At 35.5% G+C, this 25,694-nt stretch overlaps 1 protein-coding gene across 1 annotated transcript in view; it reads right to left on the bottom strand.

The window, feature by feature from the left end:
- Positions 1 to 669: 669 nt before the first annotated feature.
- The window catches only part of TBC1D19 (TBC1 domain family, member 19), a gene marked incomplete at its 5' end in the record, with an annotated part of 44,622 nt that continues 19,597 nt past the window's right edge, over positions 670 to 25,694 (bottom strand). The window contains 11 exons of the mRNA XM_009880707.1: positions 670 to 1,051; positions 2,071 to 2,141; positions 3,142 to 3,257; positions 4,000 to 4,091; positions 5,300 to 5,409; positions 7,828 to 7,860; positions 9,013 to 9,057; positions 11,394 to 11,478; positions 15,408 to 15,470; positions 15,947 to 16,021; positions 25,542 to 25,654. Coding sequence (XP_009879009.1) covers positions 977 to 1,051; positions 2,071 to 2,141; positions 3,142 to 3,257; positions 4,000 to 4,091; positions 5,300 to 5,409; positions 7,828 to 7,860; positions 9,013 to 9,057; positions 11,394 to 11,478; positions 15,408 to 15,470; positions 15,947 to 16,021; positions 25,542 to 25,654 — 878 coding nt within the window. The remainder of the gene's footprint in view (positions 1,052 to 2,070; positions 2,142 to 3,141; positions 3,258 to 3,999; positions 4,092 to 5,299; positions 5,410 to 7,827; positions 7,861 to 9,012; positions 9,058 to 11,393; positions 11,479 to 15,407; positions 15,471 to 15,946; positions 16,022 to 25,541; positions 25,655 to 25,694) is intronic.

Below are 25,694 nucleotides of genomic sequence, written 5' to 3'. Positions count from 1 at the left end.
ACAAAGCAGTGGAAAAAGCTGTAAGACGTCACAAAAAGGCAGCAGATGATGAGCCAGCCCGACAGCGTAGTGACAATCCGTCACACATCGATATGAGTTTGGATTCTGCACTGCAGCCTGAGCTGTTGAATCAGAGAGGCTGGAAAACTGGCAAAGGCGTAGCACTGCTCTCCCAAAGAGGGTGTGGGGCACGGCAAAAGGACTCTTGGCATTGATCTCCAGGGAATATTTTGGCTCATGTAAGGACTGGCTCCAACAAGTTCTGAAGGAAGCTATGCTCAGGCCTTCTCTGCAGGGGAACATATTTTACGACACGGGGCCTTTGATGGGACTCTGGGTAGGAGTTTAGAAGGTGCCCGACAGAGCTGTATACCTAACTGAAGACGAATGAGGAATGCGTGACTACGACTCTGTATGTGAAAAGAATAAATGGAAGAAACTAACGTGAGAAAGAACATGGAGAAAATATCTGTGAAGAGAATAAGATAGAGATAGCAGAACTGGCATATGATCCTATCTTTTTCTTAGAAAATGAGAAGAAAATCTTGCAACTTCCTTTTCTTGATGGTATTCGAGCTGATATTGTCTAAGCTGTGAGCTTGAAAAAGTCACTTCATATTAAAAGAGAGCTTTTACAACTGATATTAACACCACAACACTCAGATCCCGAATTATATTTACTTTAATTAACTTAATATTACATGCATTTCAGACACTGATTCATATTGTTTATTTGCACAAGCAGTCATTCTCAATGTACAGATAATAACCATTGCTGTTACGGTGAAATTCAGTAGCATGCACTGCACGTATTCTTGTGCAAAGTTACTGTTTTCAGTTAGAAAATTTTAAGGTCATGATTTCTAAATTAATATTATACATACAGTTTAATTTTGGTTTTATGCAGACATTGCATAGTTGATGATTAGCTTCTCAAGAAAGACTGGAATTGTGGTACCAGTATTGTTGAAGCAGATCAAGTGACAGTAGCGAACAAGAAGATTTGAAGAAGAGGCATAACTTTCAGGGTTGAAAGGTCAGCAAGTACAGCCTAGGATAAAAACCAAAAAGGCTTGTTAAACTTGACATTTGAGTCAAATTTCTTTAAAGCAAGTCAAGAAGTCAGAAAAAAAAAATCAAATACTGACTACAATACTAACAATAATTAGATTCAGACCTGACTAGAAACAAATTACACTGTTTTATGTTAGTGTGCAGAATGCCTTATTATTTTTCATTCTAACATTTCAAAGAAAAAGCATGTTTACATACATAAACCAAGTAACTTTATTTTAGCCTTTAGCATTACTTCAAATATACATGGCATCATGGGTGAATAAGGGGTCTAATATTTCAACTTGCTTCTAAAAATAATTGGGAATTAAGAATCCTTATCCTGTGGCTTGGCTAGTACTTGTGAAGTAAGTCCGACGTAATGACTCAAATAGTCAATGTCTTCTCATGAAAGTATGTTTAAAAAAAAGAAAAAGAAAGAGCCATCACAAGCTCTCAAAGTTTTAAAAACAGACATCATCAGATTTTGGGGAAAAAATATGTTTTAACAAATTACTGGAGATAAACAATAATAATCTTCACCTTAATGACTTAATTTTCTTCATTTCCCATCTGTAAAATGACAGTACTCACAGTAAAATTTTGGATTCAGTATTCACAAAAATAATGTTGTAAAATTTTTGTAATATCAAAAAGCACAGAAGCAACTACATTAAAATGCCCTGAGAAAAAAAGGGTACAAACCTCCACAATATTTCAAAAATAATATAACCCACAAACAAATCTATATTAAAATTGGAAAAAAATCCGATTGTACAAAATAACTTGATAACATTGCATTTTTTTGTAGCACATACACTCTTTTATTTCCTTTTGCTCCAGAAAAGCAGTATTATGTACTGCATGTTCACCATTTCCTTAGTTTTTTTATCTAAGGTAAGAATTTAGGCAGAAAGATTTGCACTATGTACCACGTGCCATGTGAAGCTTAAGTTACTCTTGTTGGCAAAGCATCAGAAACTATTTCAATCTCCTCCAGCTGAAACTTATCCTTACTTCAGCTGCAGCCAGCGATGTCACCTCCATCAGGTTGACTGCTCGGAAAGCAAACACAGCAGCTGCCAGGACTGAAAGAAAATGCCCAATATTTAAGTTGCTGACCCATTAATCAGTGGTTAGAATTCATCTTGATGTAAAATACCCATTCTCACTCCCTCAGAGTAATTATTTTGATTCTGAAGAATAATATACAATGGATGGCTGTGTTTCATTTTTTGGGCCATTGTTTAAAATGAATAGGAAAACCACAGCACTCTTTCAGAAAAGTCTGAGTGAAAATGCTTGAGTTTAAGATGACTAGCTTTTAATTAAAAGGGATAAGGTGATTTACAATTAGTTCATTTCCAAGCCAATAATTTTAATTTATTTAAATTGCAATATTTCAGTTGTGAATATTATATAACATTTTAAAAAATGTTCACTTATTTTGTACTATCTTATATAATTATATCTCTCTACATAGCTGTCTTATACGTACAAATGGAACCAAAACCTTTTCTCTTCTATTCACCTACTTCATATTTAAAAACCTGACCCAACTGAAGATACATGTCATCTTTAGAGCCCCCATCTTAAACCTTGCATAAATCTTAGGACATTATTTCCTTTATAAAAAATAAGTACAAAACTTTCAAAGTGTCTTAAAAGATGGGACTTTGAAAGAAGAAATCCAGCAAAATCAGGGGAACTCTCAGTTTCTGTAAGTACTGAAGAAGTACTCATCATAAATGACTAACACGAATCTTGTATTTTGTGAAAGGTGATGAACCTCATTTATTGTTACCACTGAAGCTGGGAGAACATCCTATATTCTGTTCAAAAGCTAAATGCGCTTAGCATTTTTGAAGTGCTATCATAAAAAAAAATTACCTCACATATTCTTGTTAAAGATACATTATTTATGCAATTCTAGTTGTCTAAAAGTTATACTCTTTGGCATGTATGTAATCTTCTTTCAGCATTCAAAGAGCAACTGTTTTCGCCTTGCCACAAAATACATTGAAGCTAACATGTATTTGCTTTACATCCATCTGAATTTAACACATTGTATAAAAATAACTCTTTTACCAGCAAGAATTTCTAGAGAGTTGTATCCCAGGATTCTGTCCCACAGAAGCAAGAGCTGATCTGTAGCTAAATAACCAGAAAATGCTCGTACCATCCATTTAAATGAAATTCTTAGCCTGCAAACAAGTGATAAACAACAGTTATTCTATTTCTGTCTCCCATAGTGATCAGACAAATCCTCTATAAATTGAAAATATTTCATTATTTTTCTGCATTTCTCTTCTAGGAAGAATAGCCATTTTCTCTTGCTGCATTAATAATCCATATTTTCCTTTGCAACAGCCATCAGAAAACTATTTAACAATAGAAAACTATTTGACAAAGTACCAATATCATTAAAATATTCTGACCAAAAAATCACATTAGAGGGATCCTCAGCTATTATCACCCCCAATGTTTCATTGTTTCTGCTATTCTGCTATTATGATGGATACCAATTATAACAGCAAGACTTTCAGGTTCTATTGCACTTGATGCCATGAGTACACCATAGAATGACAGCCTCTTGCTCTCTCTCCCTTTCCAGTAGCTTCTGCTGTAACTGTCATATCTCTGTGTCTTCTGCCCCCTAGGAAATAAATCACTTAGTTCCATCAGATATGACATGAATAACTGAAACTTAGGTGAATAATGCAGTGTTTCTCATAGAGCAATTCTCATATCTTTTTCATAGAAGAAATGCACAAAGCACATACACGCAGGTTAGACAAAGGACTCCAACTGACTTTCAAGGAAAAATGATACATTGATGTTTGCACTTCTGAAAAAAATTCCCATATCTTTTAAATTAAAATACTACTGAACAGCATTTTCAGAACAATGAACCTGCAACACTTGCAGTCAGAAAGAAGTACTTACGGCTGAGCCCCAATTTCTCGAAGGTGATAAAAGAGCTGGGGCAGGTGGGTTTGTAGAAGAGTCTCAAACAGCAAACACAATGATACAATGCCCTAATGAGACAAGATCATACCCTGAATACTAACGCTCATCCTGTCAAATCTGAGAAAGCAGTATCAGCATGTAAATATGCATGAATTTTTAGTTCAAGCAATAAAACACTATTAATGATATAATATACAGCTCAGGTAAGCAGGGGACAAGCAGCTCTAATGTCTTCAGTCACTAAAGCCTTGCTCCTACAATTCTTTGTATATATTAGCAACATAATATGTTTTGACAGTTCCTTTCAGCTCTAAGTTACTTAGTGGGTTATTATAATATGACCTACTTGAAATACTTCCACTTTGATGAAACAGACCTCAGTTGCACTAAAAAACAGAGGATATGAGAAACAGTACCTCTCTGATAAGTAAAAACAAACAACTATGGAGATAACTACAAAAAAGTTAAATGTAAACACATTTTAAAATTTCTTTTAGAAATTACCATGAAAATGAATGATTCCTGTCTGACCGGTTTCCTTGCTATCAATGACTGAAAGCACAATGCACAGCCTTGAAATGGTATATCAAGGAAATGGTTTTATTTTAACCAGGAAATGTTTTCAAAAAGTAATATAACCATTCAGCATTTTCTGAAGGAGAAAAAAAATATTACCATGGTTTATTCTTCAAAAATAGAATATAAGCCAGTTTCTACAATTGTCTTACATTCGAGACAGCTGGTCCTGGTCATAAATATAACTAAATTATTTCAATTCATCTAGTAGTGCTAAAAAGCATGTGCTGTCACACAAAGATACTTGAATTAAAGAAACAGACATTAACTTGATATCACTGAAACAATATCTGTATATATGAGACTATATTTTAGCCCCTCTACCCCAGAAAATACTAAAGTGTGCACTTACGTGTCATTAATTAAAACGAAAGTGAATATGCATTTATGTGACTTCTTGAAAGGAGAAGCCATTTACATAAAAGACCTGACCCTCAAAAAACCCCCACACCCTCATAAAATGAGGGCTGTTCTATTTTAAAGTACATGATATTCTATAGCAAAGACTAACATTGATGAAAGAAATATCCAAAAATATCCAAATTGGAGTTACCTAATAATTTTTCCAAGCTTACCAGAAACAATTTATTATATTTAAAAGGATCTATTTCAATCGCATAGAAAATCATGCCACTGTATCTTATGTTTCCATAGCAAACGGAGTATCAAGTGAGTGGATTTTAATTCCTAATGAACTTACAGAAGGATGAGAAGAGATGGAATGGAGTCTGAAGAAAAAACGCACATACATCTCACGGAATATCTGATACAATTTGGAAGGTTCATGGTACAGAAAACAAAGTGGAGCAACTGAAAGGATAAAAGAATTATAATTGACTCAACACTGTAAACTGCTAAAGGAATCCAATGATTAAGTGCATGAAGTATGCGGAAAAAACAAGCAATTTATAGTAGTACAATTCACAAAAACAATACTAAACCAGTTATTCAGAAAGAAATATTTTATAACAGAGTATTTTTTGAAGTAAAAAGTTAAGAAAGGGAGAACAATACATGCTAGTTAACAGCGCTATATATTTCAAGAATCTAAACTAATGAGAACCTGCTCACTACGATGCTGTCTTCTGAAGCATGGGAAATATACTTTAAGGATAGTTTCTCTGGGATGTAGGGCAATGATTATACTGAACAGTGCAAGTGTTTGATTCAACCGTCTGTAACTTCCAATGTGCCCTTGGGCTAGTGGCGACCTTCAACTTGGTTCCCCATTTGTAAGACCAGAATAAACTCACTGCTTGAAGATGGGCATTGTGAACATGAGAATATTAAAAAATAGCTTTTGGTTGCCACAACAGCATCACCCAAGTATGACAGACTGATAGAGACCTCTTTATTTCTTACAAGATCTGAAAGCCATGGACATTTGGTAGTTTAATGTTTAGAGGTCCTTTAGTATACCTGATTTGAAATAAGAGTTGGCTATGTTTATAAAGCAGCAGTTCTCAAACTTTTTTTCAATTAGTCCCCTTTTTCTTTTTGTAAAAGTCTAGCATATAGATAAATATGTATGTACATGCTGCACAAACATGATCAGTTCCCTCCGATTGCTACTCCATTCATCCAATGCACATTTCACAGACAGTTGTTCTATAAACACTTCTGTAAACAGCCTTTTCATCTGTCCACTTATCAGATCTACTGCTTCATTTTACAGGTGCATTCATTATGGATGACAGCTTACATTTTAACACATCCATAGTCTCTTATCTCTACGTTCACCTTCGCTTCTACTTTTATTTACACAGAGCTGGGGATATGGATACATTAGCCTGCATACATATGTATACATATGCACATAGATATACGTACATTTATATATTTATGAGTGTATGCATGTGTGAATTCATTTTCATATACATATCTATCAGAGAAGGTGGCTTTATGGAAAATAGTGGCATATATGTATGAAAGGTAGGGTGCTAAGGTAGGGTGAAATGTTCACAGAAATGCGTATTTGCGTAGGGGTAAGAAAAGCAGAGCCTGTTACTAGCCTGTATGTTTTTAATGATTGAAGATGGAGGTGGAAGACTTGGCAGCGTGCGTATGTACATAAAGGCCAGGAGGATAACAGAACAGTGCCTAACAGTTGGCACCCTACCCGTGTATGCATGTGAACATGCAAAAGTGTATTGAATTTACATAAAGCCCCAAATACTTCCTCCTACAGCAGCACAGCATGGAATACACAGAATGCTCTGCTTGGTCCCAGCTACTGTACCCGCAGCCTGGAGTTACGATACTGTGTTTCTGCTGCTTTGCTTTTCAGCCTCCCTCCTTCTCACAACCAGCACATCCTGAGCCCTCGCAAAGAGAGAGGACAGGAGGGAGGGACGAAGCTCACACCCAGTCTGAGAGATGCCGTTCTCAAGGGCAGAGTCAAATCCAAACATTTTGAAAAGCGGTTTCACATAAGTGACAGCCTCCCACTGAGTACCTAAGGAAGAGTTTGTAACTAAGCTGTTAGTTACTGCAAAGACTTAGGAGTCTCTACTCAGGTTCAAATTTGCATTTCACATTTAAATCGCCTGATTTTAATGATCGTGTGATCATTAATCTTTATTATTAGCAAAACACATAATTTTAAGTATAATCTTAAAATCTGCTTATGCTGTGATGCCACAAACACCTTTGATAAATCAAAGGAAAAAAACTGGAAAGGTGTAACAAATAGTCTCACGTTGTTGGGAGTCTCTGCACTAGCTGCCTTGTTACGTCTGAGACTTGAGATTTTTCTGCTCTTTTCCTAGAAATCTTGTTGACATTTGAGCTTTCCTCTGTGTAGTAAAGTATCAACCATTCTATTATTTAATGCTTCTTTAACACCTGCTGTAGGCAAATGGATACAACAACAGGCCTTTCACATAATTCATGTTTTTAAGAACTCTTTTTCACACGTAACTTGGTCTACCCAGAACTGGAACACAAGAAAAGAGCACTCTGTCAACAAACTTTATCCCTCTATTCATATACATCAAGATGTATATCTCAGCTATTAGCTCTCAAAGAAGGAACTCTCACACGGTAGCGACCTATAATATAAGTAAATAGAACCAGCCTGGAATTTTTAAAATTATATACAGTCTTCATATACAAAGAAACAGAATACACACAAGTTTAAAAGTTGCAGAAAAGTACATACAGCTTTAAACTTCAATATGATAAAAAAGCAATCCTGAGGTTTTAAGAGTTTGTAAGAGTCATACTTACCATACATAGAAAAGCCGTGAAAAGGAATTACACCTACAAAATAAAATATTTCTTTTTTTGTCTTTTTGTATTTATTTTTATCCATGAATAAAATATTTCTCAGATCTCAATCTTGTAAATATTTAAATACAGGAATTGTATCACTTACTTCAGTACAACCAACTACGTGCTTAAACACATGCTATAGTTCCTAGAAAGCCAAGTAAAGCTCCATTTCCATTAAGTTATTACATATAAGCTTTGCTGAAATCAGAACCTAATTTCAGATAAATGACAACCCATAAATCGCACGCACTGACAAGGTGGGAGCAGGAAAAAAGGAGGCCAGGACCTCTAGTAATTCATGTAGTGCTCAGATAAAACATTTAGAGGACTTGGCAGTTGTATCATGACAGTTTTCCTTTCCAGCCGATCTTAGCTCCCATTCATTAATTTTCGTATAGGACCGGTAAGAGGGAGCTGCTTTGGCAAAAGGTCATAGGGACAATGCTCCATGGCTACAAAGCTGCAAAGAATTGTAGAGGCAAAAATGGAAGGGGGAACAAAAGTATGTGCTACGACTGACTCCACTGGAACAGAGAAGACATGAAAGACAAGGCCAGAGACAGTGATGTAAAGCCTTGAAAGCAAGAGCAAAGAGTTTGGACTTAGAATACAAATGCAGCGCAAAAACAGGGAAAGAATTCAATAGACAGGGATTGAAACGGTCAAAATAAGAGCTGAAAAAAAGAATTTTAGTAACTGAAGTAACAACAACAGCAATGATACTAACTTAAAACCATACAGATTAATTATGTCTGAATTTTTAAAATGAACACAGATTTTGAAAGGAAAAGACTTTAAGGTGTGGTTTGTTGAGTACTGAAAAGCTGGGGGTCAGACAGTTTCAGCATGTATCATTCAGATCCTCTCAGAGGTGATACAAGACTGGAATATGAGCTGCTGCACCAGAAGTTGTTTTCCTTCTCCTTCCCTCACACATAGGCAAACCCTGTATGTGACTACTAACACCAGGCAGAATGTGGTTTTGGAGTAGCTTCAGTCCAGCTTACTCCTTTAAATTAATGAATTTCGCAGAATAACAGCAAAACAAAATTTGTACTAGAAAAAGAAGTTATGTATTTGAGAAAAAAATCCTGTATCTTTCCAATCTACCACTAGAGGAGGCAATAGTCTAATTCTTACCATTTGGAGGATAGAAAACAGCATACTCTTCCATTCCCAGTTTTCCTGTGAATCATCAAACAATTAAAATGTGATTAACCTGTTAAAAGGTCTCAAGATCTACATTAAAAAGGTAGATTCTAAGTTACAACTATAAAAATCATAACTAATTATGTTATTGACCATTTGATATTGTGTAAAACAAGCAAGCAATGCAATAGGACAGGTACGGTGTCAGATATAAAACTAAAATGCAGCACCAATAAGGGAGGATGACAACAAAAAAGAGGAGGAAGATTTCAGCAATGCTGTCCCATACAGATTTTCTTTGGGTGTGTCTTAGGAGCTCTAAAGGTGTTTGCTGCAGACCTTGAAGACAGTGAAGCTCTATGACAGGATAAGGTTAAGGGGATAAGTCTGACATGCTGTGGCAGACTGACCTAGGGACAGGAAAGGCATCTAAAAACATATAAGAACAGATAAAAAGTATTCAAGGCTTCATTAAGCCTGCAACAGAGAGGAAAGCAAATGGTATAGCTTTGATATAACAAAAAATGTTTAAGTAATCTGTGGGATACAAAAGATTAATTAAGTCAAGACAATCACTGATAGTACAGAATAACTTAACTAATATAACATGTTAATTTTGCAGGGAGCTGTATTTTAACTACAGAACCTAATAATTTAAAATCTACAATTTATTTAGAAAAAATGTCTTATTTAAATTTATTTAGAAAAAACATAAAAATGTTTTTAGTCATAATCACAATTAATTAAAAACTGTAATTATTTTAGTTTTAAAATGACAAAATTCAACTAGAAAATGTAATTACTTATATGAAAATTTATAGAATATTCAGAGATGCTTTAGATCTCTGTGTATTTTGTTCACTCCACACAGAAGAATTTAGCACAGGGAACTTTTGTCAGGCTCAATGGAATCTGGACTTATTTTCCTGTAGCATGAATCAACTGAATTAAATTCAAAATTATACTGCAAAGCTCTTGCCTACCACCCCATGAAAATAAAATCCAGTATTTTCCAATTGCAGAAATCAGTTGTTCACTAAACTAAAACATATTTTTCACTTTTCCTTTCAACAGTTTGTTTGCTGTGTAGGCCAGACTTGTAATTTGGAAGGAGAGTATTTTTAGCGTAAAGCACATCTCTTGGAAAATTAGCCAAAAATAGGACCTACAAGCCTTTCGGATTTACACTGCACAAGTTTAGCAGAGATTTAGATTTCAGCAACTTCATTCCCCGGATTTGTCTAGGAATAAGTAGGATGTTCCCCATAGCTGTGTTTCTGGGCTGCCGTGGCTCTGTGCCTGACGCAAGACCTGGGATCCCACTGCTGTTCTGCTCTCAGGTGAGCCCTTTTCTTGGTTCAAGAAGCAGGTAAAGAAAACTCCCTAATTAAGTTAAAGAGAGAGAAAAGACCTACAAAGCAATAAAGGAGGAAGAAAAAAACATTAGAAAAGAAACATTGCCTCTAGTGACAAGAAGCAGCAAGAGGAAAACTGTCAGCAGAGGTCCTGTTAAAAAAAAAGTACTTGATATGGGGATCATATTTGGCTAATACACTGACACGAGGGACCAAGGAAGAAAATGGGAACAGAGAAAGCAAAGGTATATGGAAAAAAACCTTATTGGATGAATGAATGATTCAAGAAGGAAGACAAAATTAGGAACTTCTGGGTAAAGCCAAGGCAGGTGAGGATCTAAGAAGCAAAGAAACAGCGTCCAGACGTATGGCATTAGAAGTTGGCAGAGAAGACAAGTGGACCGAACCAACAAATTTAAGATTGTTAAGACTCATATGAGAACTGAAGCCAAAGAACATCCAAAAGTAAGCTAACACTCTGGAAGATGCCATGCTTTGAAGAAAATCAATGTAAGTCTGCTTGGTAGAGCTCTACTCTCCCAGACCTTTGAACAGAGCCCGCAATTCTTCAGCAACGTGTTCTGATCCTGTCTACAAATATCTGTAAAATTCACTGCTTTGCGAATATAACATCCTACCACCACTTCCAGTTGCTATATTTATTGAAATTACAGAGGACAACATTGTGTATTTAAATGTCTAGCTCTGATGAAGATAGATCTTGTCAAGATTTTACCATATTGTCATAGTTGTGGGTTCAATTTATTTTGGTAAAACACTGGAGAATTATACAGAGAAAACTGCACTAAAAGAACAACATTTCAATCTGGCCTTCATGTGATCAGCTTCTAGACTGTCAGAATCTGTGCAGATGTCAACTGGATACATGAAGTTTTTATTAACATCCTTTTAAATGTAGTCCACTAGGTGTAACAAACACAAAGCAAATTCACATACTGTATTACTGCAGCAGTCAACAAAAATCTATACAACCTTTTGTAAAACAACTCCTTTTACCTCGTATGTATGATTTGGGTGGGGTGGCACTGCTGTAAGTAAAGTGCTCCAGTACAGATGTATCTCGGGAAAAACAGAGTAATACCTGTAGAAAAGACAGCATATAAAAATCAGCTGACTTACTGGATCAACAAAGCAATGTCAAACAGATTTAAGGACCTGCCTTAATTAGCACCTATTAGATGCTATTGATGAGAGCTAATAAGGTTGAAAGCTCTTGACCAACTTAATTTACTTTCCTGTTCAAATTGCCAGGCTCGCTTTGAATCTGCTATGAATTTACCTTCACATTTATTTGTTGTCAGTATAATATCCACATTCTCCAACCCTCCCTTTTGCCTCTCAGCACGGGTTTATCCCCTTCTGTCACATCATTAGTGACTGTGCACACAACTGGCTGCTTTGATGTCTATTAGATTATCTTTCTATTCAGTTACTATGGCCTGGGGAAGTCCTAGTAAGTGAATAAGCAAACAAAAAATTTACATTTTTGCATGTGTGTGGTTCTAAAAGACTGATCCTTACATTGGCTTTCATTTCCAGGAGGTTTACAGAATGCTTGCGTGATATGCAGTTCTTTCAAAAAGCACAGACTATAAAGTTCACCTCATATCCGTAAGGTATGAAATGCACATTGTATTTTGTAAAATATATTTGTATTTTTGTTTTGTTTACATAAATGAAAAATCCAGTATTCACAGCGATTGAGTATAAAATTGAATAGTAAAAGTATTCATTGAAAAAAAATAACAAGAAATAATCTGATCCTACATGAAGCTGTAAAAAAAAGTAATAATTAGTATCATACATTAAAATTTTGATGTTTTCTTGCAATGAAAGATTGCACTATCAAGAATGTACACAAGAGGGCAGAAGTAAGACAGATTTCAACTTGCTGTTTACTTTTTTTGCATACCTTAAAGCCTCTCTGCTCTTGCAGGTTGTAGGAGTTTGTTTGTTTGTTGTAACTGTAGCCAAGGTGTAAAAGGTGGAAATGTTTTAGATGGTGTTTCACTACATAATTTATTGTGAATAAAAATGAATGGATTTTTCCTTCAACTACTTATTGCAAACATTTTCCAGATAGCAGCAATATTAGCATTTGTCAAAGGGGAACATGCAAAACCAAAACACTGTGACATCTGAACATCATTGCTTTTTTTTATTTTTATGGAAACCAGGTCATATTTTGAGACTTTTTCCTCTTTTGAACCTCAAAACTATTTCTCAAATACAAACATCTTTTAGAAAATAGTTTCTTTATCTCAAACAGTTTAAGCTAAATATTATTTTTGTGTAATACACAATCATTTTCATAGCTGCCAAAATACAGCTGACAATAACAATACACAGGCAAACGTAATTCTCTGTATATGTTAACTGAGGTGAGAGAAAAAGAACCTAATCTAAAAAGGACATAAATTATGTTCTCTCATAAGGGAAAGAATGTAACCTTAATTTGAGGTCCCCTTTTTTAGGAATACAGTTTCCAGTACCAGTATCTGGAAGTCTTTAAATTGAGACTATGCATCTTTACTACGCATCTTTGTAAGAGATAGACTCTAGCTCAAACATAAGTTATGATTATACCTAAAAACTGCTGTTGAGGTTCTTTGCATGTATTCATTATCCAGGATGTAAGACTAAAGTATTCAAATTGAACTTCTGGCCAGAAAGAATGAATTAAAAAAATTATTAATTCATATATAATTTTTCTCATTCACAAAAATGATAATGATAAAGAAAACAATGGCACAAACCCCTTTTTAAGGGTTTTCCAATGTTTGGCAAAATATTGGATATTTATAATCACAACTGAAAAGAGAATCACTGAATTCAACGGACTGAGAAAAAGAAAAAAAACAAAGCCAAAGCTTTTATCAAAAAGAAATTACTATATTAAAAGCAACTGTATGCTATTTCAATAGTTATAAAGGGGTAATAAAACCTCATAAACTGTAGGAGAAAGAAAGCAAAGATATTAAAGGAAATAAACTACATCATTTCACAGTGTTCTTCCCAAAAAGGATTGCATGCTACTAAAGAGGTACCAATAAGCCAACCAAATATTCTCATTGTTATTTTACGCCCAAGTTTTCTGGTTTTGATGGATGCTTTATCTGTTAAGTAATACACAGACAAATGCCACACTCTGCTCAATGATTTGGAAAACTCTAGAGGCAGTAACTCATCATGAAAAAACCCACAAAACCAGTGCAAACAGAAATAATTTACCTGGTTTAAACTAACATTTACATTACCTATTTTATTTTGACAGTATTTAATTCCAGTTACCATATGAAATCAATAAATAATATTCCATATCAGAGTGACTCATACTGCAGAATTTTTCCAAGGGCCACAGAACAAAATCATTTGGCAGAAATGCATTTGCAAATTAGGCTGGAAGAGAAATTTATCAAGGAAAATGGATAACTTTCTTCTAGAAAAGTGTCTGAAGAATACCACAAAGTACCAAACAAAACTAGAGCAACTGGTAATTAGAAGTCTAAGATATTCTTTGCCTCAAAGCAGTAAAACTGGCCACTTAATTTTTCAAAGATTTTTGGTGACTCCTTCAAGTTACTGAGGATAGCTTAGTACTTTTAATGATTTTCATTCTGTAATCATTCTTTTACTTACTAGAGATATATAAAAAATTAAAATATCAAACTGTGCTATATATTGAGAATGATGAAAAAAATCTATTTCTGATGGTCTTAAACCAAAAGACTATACTGTATACTAGTACATACTCCATAGATTATAATCCTGTGTCCACAGGAACTGTTAATGATTAATTAATATGCCTTGGTAATCTATATAATGAATGAAGCAGAAATAAGAATAAGATTTTCAGATTCCATGATGAAGAGATATTGTTACAATAATAAAGATCATCTTTGACCCTTAAATCAAGAAAAACTACATGTCAATATTTTAGTGAATAGATATCAATGTTTCAGTTGTCATTATGTCATCACTTTTCAAATTTTAATTCAGAAATTCAGACACAGATCTCAATATTGTAACTATTTTTAAGTAAAAAGGGTTATAATTTCAAGAGGTTATAATTTTAAGTATTAATGTTTAAATGCTTATTATGCTAAAATATTATATGTAGACATGAGTGAACAGTATGCTTAAACAGCAACACGTATTTTTATATCTATATAGACTACGCAGCATTAAGGATAGTTTCTTGGTTAGTTAAATCACCAGCAGTTTTACATATTGCCATCAAAGAAGAAATCATTTAGTTTCACATAGCTCTAAAACAAAAAATTAAGCAAGTCTAACCTAACAGATGTGACTAATGAAATCGAAAGCACTGTGGAAATGGTAAGTTTGCTGCATGACATTTATGTTGACACTGCAATCAACTACACATTAGGAAATTCATAAATGTAATCTCCTTCTATTTAAGGGCATTTGACAGGCAGCAACAAAGATAATTCTTTATATATTAGATGGGTTCCCCGTTGCTAGAAGCAGCTTTGGAATGGGAGCAATCCCAATAGTAGCTATAAATGTCACTACCTTATTCAGAGTCGATGTCTTCAATTTAAAAATATGATAATACAATATCTCTTATGCTTATTGCAGCAGGTCACTGTAAAGCAGTACTATTTTTTTTTAAACTAGAACCCTGAATATACTTCTCAAGTCTTAATTTCTCTGTGTGCCACAGCTGTCAATAATTTTATTACTGCAAGGCTGGAAAGGAGAAGCATAAGGCTGACTTTGTATTTTCTGACTTGCTGCATTGGAAAGACATTGTGTAGGGTCCTTCAGAGTAGGAGTTTTAGAAGCCTGTCCTGCTTAACCTGTTTAAGTGTACAACGTTGTTATTCAGAAGGGAAAGTATATGTAATGCAGCAAACGGATGCATCTGTGTAGGGTTCCACTGTACTCTGCCTACACATGAAACACAAAGGCAATCCTTACTCCAAAGATGACATAATCCCACAGGAGTATACTTTCTAGCTTTTCTAAGAAAAAATAGTTACGTACCTGATATAAATAATCCTCAAATACAAAATAGTAGTCATCGTTGCTCGCTGTCAGCTTTACATCCTGTCATCAAAAAATATAGCAGTTTGAAGCCAAAAGGCATCTTTTCAGAATTCCATAGAAGCTAAACTTAACACTGGTAGAAGACATTATTTCACCACTGAGTCATGAAAGAGCTGTAGTTAATACATACTCCATATTTTAAAATTAAAAAATACTGTATTAACTTGATGATTAAAGTACTCAGAACTGAAACTTGAAACAGAAGCAGCCAGACCCCAGTGCTATCTTGCTGGCAAAACCAGTTATTCCTTCAAATGAAGTTATGGTTTCTTTATGACTTAATGGCTCAATTCAAACAAATGTCTTACACAAGAGCCAAAACAGGCACAAGGACAGAGTTTACAATAATAAATTCACACTAATTATTCTTACACTCCTTAAAATCAAACTATCTAACATTTTCTTTGTTAAAAAACCCAAGATACTGGTGTGATGAGTATATAAATCATTTGATCACTTTTTAGTGAATGACTTACTTTGTAAATCAGGCTGTCCACTAAAAGGTCATGCTGAATCACATTTGACTTAAGCTGTTCATAATACAAGATATCCTAAAATTAAAAATATTATCATCATCACTCTGAGATACAACTTTAATATTTGAAATAACAGACCCAATTTTTAACAATTTAAAAAACCAAATTATAAGCATATATTCAGCTGAAAACCCCACTGCATAATTTATGAAGCATTCTATCATGGTTTATTGTAGTTTAACCCCTAAGAAATGAGGCAGATATGAGAGATTATAAAACGAGCTCCCCTTTAGATAACTAATAAAATGAGAATGAAGGAACTAGTTCAAACCAAAGATCTGTATCTGCCAACTGTTGGGTCTCTCTACACCTAAAACCTTTTCAGTGCTCAAATAATTATGCTTTTTTTCTTTGTTACCCTCTATTTTCATGCACCTCTCCACCAATAGGTTCTGTCATATCTTCTAGCATTAGTGAGTAGCTGCAAATGACAGAATCTCAGAATGGTCGGGGTTGGAAGGGACCTTCGGAGATCATCTAGTCCCACCACCCCCCACTAAAGCAGGTTCACCTCGAGCAAGTTGGACAGGAATGCATCCAGGCAGGTTTTGAGTATCTCCAGAGTCGAAGGCTCCACAACCTCCCTGGGCAGCCTGTTCCACTGCTCTGTCACCCTCAAAGCAAAGAAGTTTTTTCTCACGTTGAGATGGATTTTCCTGTGTTCCAGTTTGTTCCCATTGGCCCCTGTCCTGTCGCTGGGCATCACTAAGAAGAGTCTGGCCTCATCCTCGTGACACCCACCCTTTAAGCATTGATGAGATCCCCTCTCAGACTTCTTTTCTCCAGGCTAAGCAGACCCAGGTCTCTCAGCCTTTCTCATAAGAGATGTGCTCCAGTCCCTTGATCATCTTTGTAGCCCTCCGCTGACTTTCTCCAGTAGTTCCATCTTTCTTGAACAGGGGAACGCAGAACTGGACACAAGACTCCAGATGCGGCCTCACCAGGGCAGAGTAGAGGGGGAGGATAACCTCCCTCAACCTGCTGGTCATACTCTTTCTGATGCATGCCAGGGTACCATTGGCCTTCTTGGCCACAAAGGCACATTGCTGGCTCACGGTCATCCTGTTCTCCACCAGGACTCCCAGGTCCTTCTCTGCAGACCTACTTTGCAGCACATCAATCCCTAACCTGCACTGGTGCATGGGGGTATTCCTCCCTAGGTGCAGGGCCCTACACTTGCCCTTGTTGAACTTCATTAGGTTCCTCTCCGCCCAACTCTCCAGCCTGTCCAGGTCTCGCTGTACAGCAGCACAGCCTTCTGGTGTGTCAGCCACTCCTCCCAGTTTTGTGTCATGAGCAAACTTGCTGAGGGTACACTCTGTCCCCTCATCCAGTTCATTGATGAGTATGTTGAGTGAGACTGGACCCAGTACTGACCTCTGGGGAACACCGCTAGTTACGGGCCTCCACATGGACTCTGCACGGCTGATCACAACCCTCTGAGCTCTGCCATTCAGCCAGTTCTCAATCCACCTCACTGTCCACTCATCTAACCCACACTTCCTAAGCTTAACTATGAGGATGGTATGGCAGACAGTGTAAAAAGCCTCGAATATACTTGATGTTAATCTAATAGGAATCTCTAAATAGTTTGAATTTGTGAAAAGATGAAATGATAAATATATAAAAAAAAATCTTGTGAAGAATACAAAGAACTCACACCTGTTTTAAAACACCAGTTACTTCCTGAATGTCTACAGAACATACACAAGGGTGAAACGATGGGGAACAATGAGAACAAACACTTCTCTGCTTTTGCTTATTCTATCGCGTTCTTCTTAGAAAGAGCTTGCAAAGGAATAAAATAACTACATATTGCACTATCATCATGTAATTTCTAAACCCCTAAACCCTCCTCTGCCATTATGCCTACAATTGAATAACACAGTTTCAGATGGATTTGGAATAATTCATAAACTAAATCAGCAGTCCCAAAGTTCCTTCCCACTTCAAAAAACTATTTTGATTTCAATGTGTCTCTATGGACACCACACACATACAAGCTTTACATAATATTTAATGCTGATTTCTTTGCAAAAAGCCTAAGTCTGGAGTAAAAATTTAAAGAACAAATAGGAAGTAAGATGAAATCTTGAGAGGGAGAGAATGGAAAAAAAAATAAATAAGAGAAGGCTAGGGAACATTGTACTGTTCTTTGTATTAATCCAAAACTGAGAAGCGGTGAAGAGTATACACTTAGAAACTATTAGAATTAATATATTATTAAACTGTTAAGTTGCAATGTGGACAAAAGCTGTATTTATTGAATACTGATAACTACCACAGGGAAAATATTTACATTTTTCTTTCTGAGAAATGAAGAGGGGAGGTATAAATACTACACTATTTCTTTAGGAAGGATCAAACATAAATATTTACTAAATGGAAATTATTTGCAGTATCAATGTAGCATTGTGTTCTTAAAAGCTACAGAGAACTACTCTAATATTCAAGTCACAATTTTAAAGCATCAATATTGTAGTCTAATTAAGTGTAACACTGCCAAGTGAATAATATCTGAAGTTGGTTTTTGCCATTTCAAATGACTATATATTAGAACAGAAGGAGCTAATAAAAAACAAAACAAAACAAAAAAACCCCAAAACTTCTTTTTCATGCTAAGCACACTGCATGATTAATTCTTTCTGTTGTACATGCAAGCACTCCTGCATAAGAAATGGTACAATGAAACTCATGGCTATAAGGGTACTAGATAATGCAAGTACTAATCTATTGCAACTTCAGAAAGAGATTCTAATAACCTCGTGGTTTCCTGTTATCATTTCCTCGTTTTAAGTTCTCTAGAACTGCCTTGAACAATTGCTAAAGGCTGTTTGGAAGTGGGAGATGAAAATGGTATTAAACAGGAGAGTAATCTTGTGCTACACACATATAGAGAACACTTTAAATTTATATGCAGAAACAAGTTTTCTTCTTCTTCTTAAAATACTTTCACATGAGGTCACACAGTGGCTCCAAACCACAAGTTAACACTATCACTAGCCCAGTGTTTTGTGCTAACCTTCTCCTTCCTGAATTAGAAAGCAGTTCAATTATGTTTTACATTTGCTTACAAGAGTCCACAGATTCTCCTGTTATTATTAAAATTATTGTAAAACCACAATTAAAAAGTAATCACTTAAGTACATGGTCCATCCAACTTAACAGTCAGAATAACTTGGTATTAAGTTTAATTGCTGCTGATTTATTCACACTTAGAATAGACTTAGTTATTTGGTATGCAAGGAATGACTTTACTGAATGTATTAATAACAGACTTCCGCACAAAAAAACCATATTCATAAATGATATATAACCTTCCCAATACTTGTCCTTAATTTGTTTCAATTGGGGTAAATTATTTCAATCAATTAAAAATTTGGCAAGAATAAGCAACCTGATGTTTAGGGCGCTGTCTTATAAGAGAGAACAACTGGGCTCAGATTCTTCAGCAACTCGCAGAAACTGAATGCACGTTCTTTATAATTCAGTGGAATAGTTTCTTCAATATGATTTTAAATGAAAAGGGTCAAATATTACCAGAATAAAACAATACTTAAATAGTTTAACAGTTCAATAATTTAGTAAAAAGACCAGAAGGACAAGCTGTACACCTGAACTAGAACTCATGAGAAAAAGTTTGGGAAAAAAATCAGAAATTATTAAAAAGGGACTTGCAAGGCAAAACCAATCATAACTATTCTAGGAATACAGATTTTAACTCATTACTTGGCATTCATTTTCTCTTAAATTGTGATTGTTGTGATGCAAAATGAAGTCTGGGCTTGGGAATCACAACAGTTTTTCAGTCGCAACTTGACTACACGAGGATCTTGCCCATGCCTCTTAGTAAGACAAGAGGCTTGTGATTCATGCTGTAATAATACATTTATTCCTTATATCTGAATCATAAACAAGATTGGTCACAATTTACTTTCAAGCCACATGACTCTCTTGCTTAGTGATCAGTTTTTCTCACACAGTGAGGAATGTTTTTAAGAGCTTCAGTCAGGCTTCAATAAAGATTCAGGTCCCATTTTACTATTTTATTGGCTGCTTTTCTTCCTCCAGATGAGACAACTGACTACTACCAAGTCTCAGGAGTGTCCAAAAATGTGGTATATTCGTTAGCCTAAAATGTTTTCAAGTATAAAATCAAAATCTTACCATTTTCATCTGATTCAACCTTTCTTCTCTGTCAAGCCAAATCTTAACGTAAATTTGATTTGTAAAATGTTTCCTTTTTATATAGACTGTAGCTTTTCTCAAAATTATATATACTTTTTTTTTTTTTTTTCCTACTACACCTCCAAACATACTGATCTTTCCAAATTGAAACAAAGTACATTTCAGGATTGTAGTGCCCAGTCATCTTGACCTTACAAAGCCACATACCAAAATTTCCACCTAAAAAACTCATACTGCATCCACTTGACAGCATAAGGAAAAGGGAGCTTTGAAAGTAGCTCAGAGGCAAAAAGGAACAGTATCTTTCAGCAGTACCCACCAAAGCTAGTCTAAGCAGAACCTGGTGATTCACTGTCTTCGAAATTAAGGTTTGGATTACTCAGCAGCCTCTGTGCAGGCACAGTCCACCTGTGCACTGTCATGAAATCCCTGGCACCGGAGCTGCACTCTCACTGCTGAACTGTAGCCAGCTCATGATTCATTTTTCGGTTATCCTCACCATGTGATTGCACTCTCTATACTTGCCTCTCAAATCTAATACAAGAAATGGGTGAGTGAAGCACAGAACCAGGAATATGAAGAAAGACTGATGCTGGGGAGCCTAGAAAGGAGATGTTAAGATTTGTGAGAACTGGATGAAGCCTAAAGAATGGCAACCAGCATTAATTAGGTGAGCTGTAGATTCTAGCACAGAAGTGCCAGAAACAAGTACAAAACAAAAAAGCTAATCAGATTACATAGACAATGGCAAAAAGAATTAAAGAAAGTCCCTACTGGCAAATCCTTGAAGAGGATCCAAAGCTTATTCTCCTTTTACCAGATACCAAATCTACTTGCAATGTACGTCTTTCTCCAGTCAAAGATGATGACAGTCCATTACTGGTACTGGCTTCTCTGATATTTGAACGGTATAATGGGTACCTTAGGATACCGATCCTAATCTAAAAAACCCTTCTGATAAGGCATACAGTTACGTAATGTTCCATTATGAACTTACCACCTCACTTACTTATTAATTTTTTAAACCTAGGAAATTAAATTCAGTAAAAGCTGTAGCAAAGCATTATGAATTTCTGCATACTGGAATTTTCAGAATTAAGATTTATTTTCAACCCATTAACTCAAAAAAATTAGAGGGAAAAAAAAAAGCCTATGAGATAATGAACAACTTTGTTTTCTAAGCACTGCCTGAACAGCATGCAGTGAATAAACAATAGGGTAACACACTGAACAGAAGGGGAAAAAAACCCCGTTAAACAGTAAGTGTGTGCCACGTATTTTGTGCAATCAATTTGGCAGACATCCCACAGGAAAAAGCTGTGATTGTATGATTCAAGATCATACTATAATATATATATAAATATACAGCAAACTGGACCGTTTGCACAGACAATATTAACTGTGACACTGTTCAGCTTTAAATGTTTGACTCTGCAACCTTAAAAATGCTCTTTTAACACAGTTTCTCTAAAATGTACCATTACAAATCAAAACTAATAAACAATTCATTGCCAGGCAATGTGCTTACACATTTCTAAATAATCCTGCATATAGAGCTTACAGGTTATCATTTTTCCTATTATGATGCTAGATTGTTAGTATCATCTCTTGCTTGGCTGTATATTAGCTTTGTAAGGCTGAGCTTTACTGAATAAAATTTGCCAAACAACAATATTGGATGCTAAAACACACAATGCTGCCCATACCAAATCCGCATAATTTTTTAGATTAAAGAAAGGAAATTCACGGTCCTTATAGATTCATATAGCTATAAACATAATAGAGTCTAAACTGCAAATCAGAAATATTACAGCAAGAAATCTCTGCAACCACACAATTCAACTCCAGCAGAGAAACAATACAGAAAAGTGTTAGATAAATCAATAAAGTCTACATGAAATACAACAGATCATAAAACAGCTACATGTATATGAAAACTGCTTTGCTATATTTTACAAAAAATAAAGCAGTGTATTTAGCATATGCAAGAATATCTCAACGTGTTAGCATTCTGGCAGTAGTTACAGCCTTATTTCTGTGACATGCTAGTAAATACAACGCTTAAAATGAATTCTGGTCATCCAGCTTACAACATAGCTATAGTAACCCATGTGCTAACCCTACCTGATCCGTGAGCAGTCTGCTAGTTCTCAGTCAGAAAACCTACACTTTTAGTGCATTTATTTTTTTAGTACTCAAAGTCCATAAACCAACTGTAACTTAGAGCCCAGGATAACAAATCCTATACTAAGCTATGCAAAAATAATCTTGAAAAGTAAGATAAAAGACTCTGATAGCTGTTACAGTAGAAGGTACAGTTTCAGTTTGGCATCATAGAAAAACATTCATATGCACTTACATCACCAACTTAGATGATTTTCCCAACATACCCCATCTTGTCCACAGACTTCAAAATTTCTGTTCTTTGCAGGGAAGGAGGCTGGATTTTGTATTTTACTGTTTTGCAATCCTTTATTTCAACAGTCTCAAAGTGACAAATTTGCAGACTGCATCACTTCATCCATCCTTACTCACCACTTTTTGTTATCATTACCATTTTCCAGCCACTTATCCTCATTTTTCTAGAGTTCTTTCATAGGATTGTTTATAGAGGGAAAGACCTTTAAGATCATCAAGTCCAACTGTTAACCTAGCACTACCAAGTCCACCATTAAACCATGTCCCTAAGCACCATGTCTACACGTCTTTTAAATACCTCCAGGGCAGCCCGTTGCAATGCTTGACAACCCTTTCTGTGAAGAAATTTTTCCTAATATCCAATCTAAACCTACCCAGGCACAATTTGAGGCTGTTTCCTCTTGTCCTATCACTTGTTACGTGGGAGAAGAGATCAACCCTCACCTCTCTACAACCTCCTTTCAGGCAGTTGTAGAGAGCAATAAGCTCTCCCCTCAGCCTCTTTTTCTCCAGGCTTAACAACCCTGGTTCCCTCAGCTGCTTCTCGTAGGACTTGTGCTCTAGACCCCTCACCAGCTTTGTTGCCCCTCTCTGGACATGTTCCAGCACCTCAATGTCTTTCTTGTAGTGAGGGGCCCAAAAATAAACACAGTACTCGAGGTGGGGCCTCACCAGTGCTGAGTACAGGGGAACAATCACTTCCCCAGTCCTGCTGGCCACACTATTCATGATACAAGCCAGGATGCTGTTGGCCTTCTTGGCCACCTGAGCACACTGTTGGCTCATATTCAGCCACCTGTTGACCAACACCCCCAGGTCCTTCTCTGCTGGGCCCAAGCCTGCAGTGTTGCATGGAGTTCTTGTGACCTAAGTGCAGGACTCGGGACTTGGCCTTGTTGGACCTGATAGAATTGGCCTCAGCCCATTGATCCCTCTGTAGAGCCATCCTACCCTCAAGCACATCAACACTTCCATCCAACTTGGTGTCATTCAGCATCATCACAAAATACTGTCTCACCAATAATTCCCTGCACAGTCTACTCAGTTCAGTTTCAAGGCTCTGGACCCTGTAGAATGTCTACTGCACTGAAACTCAGAATACTGTATGCATATATAGTTTATTTTGCTTCTTCATCTATAGTTGACAAGTATCATTTGCTAATTGAATAGAAAGTTATCTCAAGGTAAAATATTATGTCAACAAGAATGTATTAGCTGCTCTGACCTAAGGGTCCATATGCATCCTTGCAATAAGTTGGAGCCGAACTACCATTTATTACACAGTAAAGGCACATACATGAGCACTTGTGATCAAACAGCTGATGTACTCTTCTCTCATTACTCAACAGTAAGTTGAGTTAATAAACTCACAGCAGAGACTAACCTTTAGACTAACATCTAAAATATTCACATTTTGTGCACAGTATAAGCACATATTAAAAACAACTATAAAGTAGAGTTAACTTTTACAGGACCTAACAGTGTGGCTGAAAAATATACTAATAGGCAGACACAGCTGCTCCTCTTTAAAAAAGGTAACTGTTGAAAATTGTCCATGTGAATTTCAGGAAAGAGATTTTAATAAATCTATTTCGGCAACAACTTGTGCTTTACATGAACATAAAATGAAATATTTCTGATTATTATCGTGACTTTCAATAATAAAAACAGCATTTATTCAATTATTTCATTTTCCACATTAAGAGAAAAATGCTCTTAGAGCATGCAGCATTTAAAAGAATATTAACAGATGCAATGTAACAAACAACATTATTTTCACACCTCTAATATTCCTATATAATATTATACATATAATTATATATATATTATTATATTCCTATATAATATTATATATATAATATATATTCCTTGTAATTTTAAATAACTTAAATCTAGTGTTAAGAATCTTAAGTAAGATGGAAAAAATTTCATTATTATTTCAACAGCTCTTTCTTCTACAGAAAATTAAATCTGTTATTTATGAGACACAAAAGCCTATTTTATTTTTTCAAAAAGAAATAAACTAAGTAATTCTAATATCAGATCAAATAACTTCAATTCCTTAGGCAAGGTGTCAATGAACAAGATTTATATTTGCTTTTAAGGGCAAGATCTTATGATTGGACTATGTAGTTACCAATAAACGTCCCAGTATTACAAGAAAATGGCTACATCCTCAAAGGACATAAGATACTGTAAAATTATTACATTTATGAGCAAATTTACATGTATGCATGATTTTTTTTTTTTCAATAAAAGTTTTGCATCAAAGTACTCACAATTCTGCAAAGATTTAAACAGGGATTTATCTTTTTAAGATATATTAGGCTTCGGATACTGCAAAAGATTTAATTGTTGAGGACTTGCATCAAATAGAAGGTACTATGAAAAACTGCTCCTGTACAAGGGAGTATGAAAACAATCCACATCTTACTAGTTCCTCTTTATGTCTTTTTGATTGTACACATGTAGAGTATAGTCAATAATATATAAAGCAATTTATAAGATATGTGCATGCATATGAGGTTCAAATAGCCTATCTTTTATATATATATATAGAGGGAGAGAGAGCGCAAAGATAAGAGAGGTTCAGTCTTATTTCCAGGACTTTTTTTGTTGTCTCCTTCTGAAAAAGTCAGCACCATGTAGGAAAACCTCAGGAGCTAACCAGAACAATTGAATAATTTGTTCTATGTTATTTTGCTCGTATAGCTGTCAAAAAAAAAAAAATAGGGAAGAGCCTAAAAGACTTTACTACAGCATGGAGTTTTTTGACATGCATGTGTATATTTCTCATAAAATGTTTATCAGTTTCTGTGACAACTCAGTAGAGCATTTCTATTTTGGAAAAAGTTCACTAGAAGATACGTGCTTGCACTTTTGTATTTTCAACCTAGCTTTCATATTTTACTCTCACTTTGCTTCTTACCTCTGGCTGATTAGAAATATTGAGAATGAGGGCCCACAGATCAGCTCGGAGTGCTGTTGGACATCCCTGACGAACATATTGTTGAGCTGCAGCACTATCTTGCTCTGCTAAAACTGTAAGAAAAAAAGGAGGTAATGAATTGGTGTAATTTAA

Source organism: Charadrius vociferus, unplaced genomic scaffold (assembly GCF_000708025.1).
Source record: "Charadrius vociferus isolate BGI_N301 unplaced genomic scaffold, ASM70802v2 scaffold42, whole genome shotgun sequence".
In the NCBI taxonomy this organism is placed as follows: domain Eukaryota; kingdom Metazoa; phylum Chordata; class Aves; order Charadriiformes; family Charadriidae; genus Charadrius; species Charadrius vociferus.
This window is presented reverse-complemented; position numbering and strand designations above follow the sequence as displayed.